The sequence below is a fragment of the Haemorhous mexicanus genome, chromosome 2 (assembly GCF_027477595.1).
Source record: "Haemorhous mexicanus isolate bHaeMex1 chromosome 2, bHaeMex1.pri, whole genome shotgun sequence".
NCBI lineage: Eukaryota > Metazoa > Chordata > Aves > Passeriformes > Fringillidae > Haemorhous > Haemorhous mexicanus.
In genome coordinates, this window is record NC_082342.1 from 94,133,433 (window position 1) to 94,142,992 (window position 9,560).

The following is a 9,560-nucleotide window of genomic DNA, read 5'->3' on the forward strand; positions in this document are numbered from 1 at the left end:
GTCCGGGAAGGGGCCGCCGGGGGAAGAAGATGGCGGCGCAGGGAAGAGCCCGGGCTAGCGGCGGCGATGGAGAGGAGGAGTGCGGGTCTGGGCGTTCGGAGTCGGAGCTGCTGTTACTGCATCCGGAGCTGCTCTCGGAGGAATTCCTGCGGCTCACCCTGGAGCAGGTGCGTCCGGGGAGCCGGGCCGGGCGGAGCGGCGGCCCCTGAGGGGGGACGAAGAGAGTCACGGCGTTCAGGGAAGAGCAGGCACCAAGTCGGTGCTCTGGACACCACGAACTTGCGGAGAGGAGGCTCTGGCGCGGGAGATGTCTTCGTGTTTGCAGAGGGGCTGTGCTAGAACACCGAGGCTGCTAAAAAGCAATTTGCCCAAATCGAGACAGTGTCTGCATACAGCAAAATTGGTTGTGGAAGGATGAGCTTTACACTGTTAAAATTGCCACGTCCATACCCCGTGTATCCTGCTCTAGGAGACCCTGCCTGGGCAGGTCGGTTGGACTAGATCATCTCCGGAGGTCCCCTCCAACCCTAATAGTTCTGTGAGTTAAAGAAATGCAGCCTATGTAATCAGTCAAGCAAATGCTTTAATGCGTAAATATTGATACTTGATAATTGGAAAATAATTGAGTTTGAAAGTGGGTTATAAACGTCTTAGGACCATAAAAAGCTTTAGCCGATGTTGTTTGCAATACTAGCTACTGCCTTGGCTGAAAATTTCAGGTGCATGAAACAACAGTAATTAAAGTTTCAGGGTTTTGTATAAGCTCAAAGAATTTTCATATACTTTTGTCCGTGCAGCCTATATGGCCATATAGGTTTCAGGCCAACATCAGAAGTCATGAAGTGTTGCCAGAATCGGTAGTGACAGAGGCTTGACCTGCTCTCGATGACCTCAATTTGTAGGATGTTACTGGAGTTTTTCATAAATTTGGCATGACATACCAAGAAATTCAATATTCACAATCCAATACATGATTAGAAAGAAAATTGGTGTTCTAACTGTTGGTTCCTAGAATCACTGAATAGTCAGGGTTGGAAGGGACCTCTGGAGATCATTTTGTCCAGCCCCCCCTGCCATGGGAGGGTCGCCTAGAGCAGGTAACACAAGAACACATCCAGGTGGGTTTTGAATGTCTCCGGAGAGGGAGAGTCCACGACCTCCCTGGGGAGCTTGTTTCAGTGCTCTGCCATCTTTAATCTAAGAAACTTCTTCCTCATGTTGGGTTGAAAGTTATTTCCATTATTCTTTGGGAACTGGGGAAGATAACACAGTTCTACATCCAAAAGTTTGACTTGCATTACATTCTAGTTGTCTGTTTTCTAGTCATGTGAAAAAGAGCTCTTTTATTGTAGTTGGATTCCGGGAAGCATGTTTAAGAGTGCATGAAAACATCAGCCATCAACAACAGTATGTCTGTCATAACTTTTCCCTTTTTTGGCTGCTATTTTCCTTGGGAAAACTTGCAGTATTTTGGGTGGAGAGAGGCTACAGGGTTGACCTGTGTGGGCAAAGGTGAATGACTGCCCAGTGCTGGTCACAGCTGGGTCCATGTATCTCACACTGTTGAAGAAAGCAGCCCATCACACCCCTGAATCTGAAGCACAGTTGCTCATGGCACCTGTGCTCAAATGCACTTAAAGAGCAGCAGACACTGGGGGCAGGAGACTCCAAAGGACACACAGGAAGACGCACATGTGGAGACATGTGAAGAGATGCACTTGCCAGTGGCAGAAAAAGAAACCACTATGCACTGACCAAAACATCTTGTGTTTCCCATTGCCTCACTGAAGGGACAGGCTGAGTGTAATCCACACAGAAAATGAAGGAAGTTGACAGTAGGAAGGTAGGAGACCAGGCTGTTGTTGGCACTGAGCAGTTCATGGCCTTTCCAAACTGATCATCCCAGCCACCCCTTTATTTCTGGAACCCTGGCCCAATACAATACTTTACAGTGGATTTTTAAATAAGAAATTATGCCACTCAGATGGTTGAATGTTGAATTTGTCATAAAAATGACATCTCTTTTTCTGTTCCCCACAGAAAAATATATTAGGTGAAAATGATGTAAAGATGGACAAAGATGGGCTCACTGATCTCTATATTCAGCATGCCATTCCCCTGCCTCAGCGTGACTTGCCAAAAAGTAGATGGGGCAGAATGATGGAAAAGAAAAGACAGCAAAATGACTTGAAAAGTGAGAAGAAAAGGTAATTTAGCTTTATTGGGTCAGACTTGGACAATTTAGAACAATGCATTTTGTTTAATCTTTGCCTGATTAGTGAAGCTTGTACAGCTTCTGGATTTTGTTACAGTTTATAGAGAATGCTGTGTTGGCCTGCCTGTGTCAGAAGTGTTAGATTCTACTACTGCAAAAATAGAAAAAAGGGGAAGATAATTTTTTTTCTTTTGTCATTTAAAGGTTATTAGTGCTATCTAGCTTATAGGGCTTCTTTTTACAGAACTGTCTTTCTTGTACTTCCCCTTTAAGTACTGAAAGGCTGCAATAAGGTCTTCCTGGGGCCTTCTCTTCTGCATGATGAGCAGCCTCCACTCTCTCAAGCCTTTCCTTATGATCATTTTATAATCCTCCTCTGGAGCTGCTCCATGTCCTTCTTGCAGAGGCTCCAGATCTGGATGCAGCACTCCAGGTGAGGTCTCACCAGAGCAGAATCTGCACCAGGGGATGCAGAATCACTTCCCTTGACCTACTGGCCATGCTGCTTTGGACATGTTTGGCTTTCTGGGCTGCAAGCACATGTTGCCAGCCTCTCATCCACCAATATCCCCAAGTCCTTCTCAGCAGGGCTACTCTCAATGCCTTCACCCTCAGTCTGTATTGATCCAGAGAATTGGTATTGTTCCTTCATTCCCCAGCATGTGTTGATGATGAGTTATTGGTAGATTTCAAGGTACTTTATAATGAGGAGAAAGGAAATATTTTTCGTTTCACTGTATAATTGCTAATTAATAATCATGTTTGCCATGTTTAAAGAAAGTGCTAAAAGCATATTTAACTGTGCTTTCTTCAGGGGACAGGGGTGGCCTACTCTATCTAGAGTGAGGGGTGCATGCTGCAGCAATTTTGTGTGTCTGTTTCAAAAATAGCATTTGCTTTCTGAAATAAATATTCTGTCTTGTTTTAAAAATCTTTCTGTTTCTATTTGCTCAGAAAGCAACATCTTCTTCAAAAGTTTCTTTTACTGAATCTCTTCACTCAGTCTTCCACCTGCCCAAGACTTTGACATGTGATATGTATGAGTGGTATTCTGATATGTTCAGCAGTAAATCCTAAGGAAAGATGAATGGAAATTCCTGTAGTTTTTCAGTATTACAGCTTGTTGATGTCTTGAGTCTCTTTTAGCTTTGCTGAGGTTTCTAATTGTGAAGAGCTAAACAAATTCTGTCAAGTGATTTGGGTTTTTTTTAGAAATTTTTTTTAGTTTTTAGATGTTTTTTAAAATTGTAGCAGTGGCTAAAACACCAAGCTGTCCAGTTTATTTTCCATGTGCATAAGAGGTTAGAGTACCTCAGTTTGTTTACATCTGTGGACTTGAGGATGGAAGTGTGAGGTTAGTGTTTGAGTAGGAAACTGTTAGTGTCCTGAAATAGATGCAAAAGAGCTTTTTATCAAAACTGAAAATTGAAGTTTTTAAACAGGAATATTATATCTCTTAATGGTGGTTCGGGTTTTTTATTTGTTAAATCTACACTTTCCAAACACTGTCATTCTTGAGCATTGCATTTTTAAAACTCTGAATTCATATAGTGGGAGTTATGTTGACTTTGTACTTTATTTTTTTATCAGTCAAGATGTTTTCTGATAATACTGTTTTGATATTAGCTTGATAATATTCCTTTTAATGAATCAGTGATTACTAAACTGGTCTGCTCTAACTACACATAGGCTTAAAGGCACAAACTATTAAAAAAATGTCATTTAATCCACTTAGCGTTCCTGTTCAAAGGAACATTTATTTTAAAAATGTGTGGAGTTTTTGCTTAGTGTTTTTATTCCTTAGCTAACAATCTTTCGGACTTACCTTAACATTATGGTTTTGAATAAGAGTGGAAACAGGGAAATTTAGAAGTATCAGAATATGAGATGCTGTTATTACAGGTAAGGCAGCACACCCTTCCTTAAATACTCATCTTTTGAAATACTTCACACTTATTATCTCTGTAGTTACTTTAGAGTAACTGCAGTGGTAGAAGCGTAGTGCCTTTGGTTGTACAGCTATAATTGTCTGCTTAGACAGTTCCTTACTTCTTGCTGAGGAGTACTGGTCCTCACACAGTCCCCTGTGCCTTTATATTTTGGAAGTGACTTTTATTGCTTTTTATTTTTATTTGGGTATGTGTAAGTGTATATAAGTATATTTATTTTTATTTAAGTTTGGAGCATGTCAGAGTTTAATATTAATATTTTGGGATATATGTTTTCTTCAGGGAGGATAAAATTAATTTTTGCTACTCATGTCATGGATATGCTATTTTTTGATCATCTAACCTACGTTTCTGTGGATTTTATGATTTGTATTTTCAGTGTTACAACAGTGGAAGGTTTAAGGAAACGGCCATTAATTGTATTCGATGGCAATTCAACAAGTACAAGCATAAAGGTGAAAAAGACAGAGAACGGAGCTGCTGATCGCCTGAAGCCTCCTCCAGCTGGAAGCACCACCAACACAGTCAGGAGATTATCGGCTCCTTCCAATGCCTCAACATACCTTTCAGCCTCCAGTTTGTCAGAGAACGCTAAGCTGGGAATAAGGAATAATGAGGCTCAGCAGAACAATGTTTCAAAGACTGACAGCTGTGTGTTGACTGGTCTGAAGGTTTACCCTTTGTCTCCAATAGCAGGAACTACTGTTGTGAAGTTAAAGAGGTCTGTTCCGAAAGAGGAATCTGATTTGCCGGTATGTTTGTGCAGTATCTCGCTTTGCAGCTTTCTCTTTTTTAAATTGAGATTTACAGGAGCCAGAGTTAGAGCCTTGCAAGAGTTTTCAGGATGATTTTATTTTAGAGTAATGGTAGAGTATTTAGAAACAGTGAGTATTAGTAAAGTGTAGCTAGTTTGGGAAATACCAAAATTAAAGAAATTTGTACTCATCATGGGAAGCTTCTCTGTAGGTAATGGTGTAGTGTAGCTGCCTGATGGGGACAAAGAACAGTGGTTAGTTTTGGCAATGGTGTGATTACAGGGCTTGTCAATGAGCAAGGAGCAACGGCCCATCTCTTAAAAACATGCCACAATACAGACATAGGTCTTAACACTTGTGTTGTATTCCTTCATGATACAAATGAAGGAGTTTTCACATTTCCACTGTAATACGGGAATATCTGGCATAAATCTGGGCTTCAAAGGAGGTAATAGAAGTATCTGTTCTCAGCTGAGCTGCAGGGGGAGCTTTAGATATACTGTGTGCAGTTACATTGATTAGCATTTTCCTAAGACATGACACTGAACTTTGTGTTCTCAATATTGCCTCATGAGATGCAATAAAGCATTCCTATTAATAATAATATATAAAAATATCAACATATTTTTAAAAAATCCTTTAATGAAAGAATGCAGGTAATATTCTGCTGTATGGATTGGTATGTTCCATCAGACTTTTATTAAACATGAGTACCAAAACACATGGCTGTTGTGAAAGACAGCTTTAGCTTTTAAAAGAATCATGGCTGAGGCTCTGAATGGAATTTATGCTTGAGAGGTGTGTTTTCTACTACCAGTATTACTAACTTCTTTCAGTATTTAGAACTCTTCCAAGTATTGGTCAGATCTGAACCTACAGAGCTTTTGAAACTTGTTTAGTGTACACCTCACAGTTTCTTTGTATTTAATTTAAATGTGCTATTGAATAGAAAGTGAAGCTGTCAGGAAGAATTAGTGTACTTGACAGATAGCTGTAAAGCCTGATCTATTTTTAGTGTAATGACAGTAAAGACAATTGTGTCCCCAAGCAAGTGACTGTTCCTTGACGTTCAAGAAAAATTTAATAAATAGCACAGAACTATCCCTATTATCTTTGGGTCTAATTCCCTTAAACCATTCAATGGTTGCAGTCCACAGTATTCCTGTAAATAAACTAACAGTGAAAGTGTTAGTTTAAAGTTTTTTATTTTATTTACAGGGATAAAAAATGAGATATTTACAGTATCTCTTTTAAAGAGAGGAGCAATCTCTAGATTGTGCTCCCTGAACCAGTGTGTTGCAGTATGCTCTTGAAAACTCATATACCTGTATTTTCTCTGCTTATGTGAACCTTTAAAGCCCTAATTTCTCACTTTTTTTTTATTATTACTTAATATTGACTTAATTACTTAAGATGATGGAGGGGAATTATTTTACCACTTGATCTACCATTTCTTTGCTTTGGGCTTTCTTGATTTTTACAAGTTTCTTTGGGCAGAGGGACTTGAAAGATGAGTTCATCTGAGGCTTTGGCAATTATTTCTCTTCTTTTTATCTAGGTCATTACAAAAGAAGACCAAATTTTCTTTTTCTTTTTTTAATGTTTTTTACTATTTGACAAATAGTAAAAAGTAAATTGGTTTCCTAGTTGTGTATTTGGGGAATTTTCCTTACACAATTCCATTTCAACAAGTATTTTAAGAAGACAACCTGAAATAACTTCAGAAATATGTTTTGAAACTCCAGTATGTACCTGTTTCTAAGCTGCATAACTGAAAGAAATTTTTTAAAATTTAAGAATATTTAATTGTAGGTTGCTGAAAACCAAAACACATGTATGATTTGGAAGTAGTTAAATTCATTGGCTCTATTTTTATCTTCACCAGAGAAATTCTGTAATATTTAGCTTTCTCCACAAGATGGCAATAGAAAGCTGTTGTAGTAGCCTGCAGTTGAACACTGTAATAGTACCAGATTGAAATATGCCAGATTAATGACTGACTCCTGTTTGCACAGTATCTCTAAGAATAATTATGTATTTTCTTGTATTTCAGAATGACCTAAAGCCTTCGGAAGCAAAGAAGAAAATCCAGCATGTTACATGGCCATGAAGTAGCTAATGGTGCTCGAAATATAAATATTACTCCATATTTTCAAATAGATAGGTCATATTTAAACAGTTGAAATAAAATTATTTTAAAATTTGCAGACTTACAGAGATTCAGATTGCTGTGAAGTTTTAACAAGTTTAACAACTCCCTGTTGTAAAGCTGGAGTCACTATCACCAGTCACCTTAAAAGTATCCACTCTTGTACACCAAGTAGTTAATTACTTCTTTAAAAGGTGGTGATATTACACTATACTAAACTCTCCACTCTTAGTTTTCAAGATTATTATAGTTCATCTCCTCCATGTCACTGTGATTCACACATTGTTTCACTAAGATTCAGTTTTATTCCACGTCTGATTAAATAGTTAAAATAGGAATTGAAATTTAGAGTGATCCCTAGAGCCTTCTTGGCTTTAAAAAGGTAATTAATTTAGGTGAGAAAACTGACCATTCTGCTGATAAGATAGTCTACAGAACTTTTTTTTTCCTTTTTATTGCACAGGAGTGTAGAATTTGCAGTACAAGTTAGGTTGCTAATAAGAGATGAACTATTTTAACAGCATTACTTCAAATTGAAGTTTCTCTTGATATATGAAACAAGGAATGCACAGATGGAAAAACGTGACTAGACTGATATGAAACTTTGAGAGGAAGTAGTGAATGGATTAGTGCCATGTTCTGTTAAGTACACAGGCATATTTTTGACATGCATAAGTGTAAAAATGTGCCAGTGTAGGAAATTTGATTGTTTTCCTGGTTACAATCATGCTTATTTATAAAATATGGGGAAAACCGATGGAATGCAGACCAGTGCTTTCTCAGCCTACAGAGAGTTGAAGAGGGTTGTGGATGGGAAGACAGAAGTACCTTGAGAGCATTAACATATGTGATTGCACTCTAGAAAAAAACCCACAAACCTGTTTTCCCTTCCTTTGATTTCAGATGGATTTTGGTTTTCAGTGAAATTTGGTGTTTCATCTGGATTATTGGTAGTGCCTCACAGGGCAAAAATCTAATTACGTTAATGGAAATATTTTTATTAGAACTTACTGGCTCAGGGTGAAGTCAGTTTAGATCAGTTTTAGATACAGGTGGTAAATAAGAATAAGAAGAATGCTCCCAGGCTTGGTAAAACAAAAAGAGAATCAACTTCTGAATCCACTTAGTTAACCCAGTGAAAGAAGTTTGGTAGTGATCAGAAAGCTTGTTTACAGTTTTAACATAGGTTTATATTGAAACCAAAAACTGTAGCTTAGTTCTTTACAGAAATCTCCATTCACTGATAGGATGTAAAAGGCACTTCTCGAATGCTGTAAAATGGTAAGAATGTGTGTTTTGAAATGGTGTGTTCTCTCCCTTTTACTAAACACTTGTGCAGTTTTTGTACTTGAGTACAGCAAACTTTAATGTAATGTACATTTTTTTATGTAAAGACTTGTCTTTTAAGTAGCCTTATCCTATTTAAATAAATTAAATTAAAAGCAAACGAAACAGTGCTGCCTTGTTTTTGTGATGTAATTAGGCTTATTCATTTTATACAGTTATATTTCAGTGGACTTGATGTAATCAGCATTTTAAGGGTAAAAGGGTCAGTAGCTGCTTTGCAGCTGTAGCAGCAGTTAGTATCACATGAAGTGCTGACTTTTGAACTTGTGTAACAGCGTGATGGGAATTCTGTTTTGTGGCTGGCTTCCTGTCAGTGGTCTAGCGTCTCGGATGTATTTTGTGCAGTTCCAGTTGCTAGGAGCATGTGTGTGTTGGTGTGTGTTAAGGAGGGGTATGCAGAACTGCACTGGAGTAATAGCATCATGCTGCTTTTGCTTGGTAGCAGTCCTGTTTCCAGGCTGGGATGCTTTCCAGCCTTCCATGTTTCACCTACCTTTCCCCAAAGCTGGAGCTGTTTTGCTATCCGTTGTAGCACGTGGGAGGCAAGGTGCAAGCTGTGGTGCTCCTACTGCCTTAGAATCATCAAGGCTGGGAAAATCTTCCAAGACCATCAAGTCCAACCTTCAACTGAATTCCACATGCACATTAATTGTATCACAAAGCACCATGTCTGTGGTTTTTGAACACTTCCAGGGGTGGTGGGTGACTCCACCATTCCCTGGGTGTCTGTTCCACTGCTTTACCACATCCAGTCAAGAAAATTTTCCTACTACGTGGCTTGAACTTCCCTTGTCAAAATTGAGGGCTGTTTCCCCTTGTCTTATCACAAGCTGCCTGAGAGAAGAGGCCAATCCCCACCTTGCTATGATCTCCTTTCAGGCAGTTGTAGAGAGCAGTAAGGTCTCACCTCAGCCTTCTTCAGGCTAAGCAACTCCCAGCTTCAGCAGCTTCCGTTGCCCTTCAGCTCCACTGCCCTTCTCTGGATGCACTCCAGCGCCTCTGTCCTGCTTTGTAGTGAGGGGCCTAAAACTGAGCACATGACTCAAAATGTGCCTTCTCATCAGTGCCAAGTACAGGGGCACTAGCCCTTTAGCTCAAAGGAATCTTTCTTCTCTCAGCAAAGCACTAGAGCAGAGTTGCAGTGT

At 39.2% G+C, this 9,560-nt stretch overlaps 1 protein-coding gene across 1 annotated transcript; it reads left to right on the forward strand.

The window, feature by feature from the left end:
- On the forward strand, positions 1-8,520 carry C2H2orf49 (chromosome 2 C2orf49 homolog). The gene is made up of 4 exons (XM_059839572.1): positions 1-167; positions 2,041-2,207; positions 4,544-4,916; positions 6,973-8,520. Exons 1-4 carry the CDS (start codon positions 30-32, stop codon positions 7,027-7,029), a joined length of 735 nt encoding a protein of 244 aa, XP_059695555.1. The 5' UTR covers positions 1-29; the 3' UTR covers positions 7,030-8,520.
- The last annotated feature ends 1,040 nt before the right edge of the window (positions 8,521-9,560 follow it).

Excerpts from the sequence above, each read along its gene's own strand:
- C2H2orf49 (XM_059839572.1), top strand. The coding sequence starts at position 30 with ATGGCGGCGCAGGGAAGAGCCCGGGCTAGCGGCGGCGATGGAGAGGAG. Across the intron at positions 168-2,040 it reads TGCGGCTCACCCTGGAGCAG|AAAAATATATTAGGTGAAAA; the intron begins GTGCGTCCGGGG and ends TGTTCCCCACAG. Across the intron at positions 2,208-4,543 it reads TTGAAAAGTGAGAAGAAAAG|TGTTACAACAGTGGAAGGTT; the intron begins GTAATTTAGCTT and ends TTGTATTTTCAG.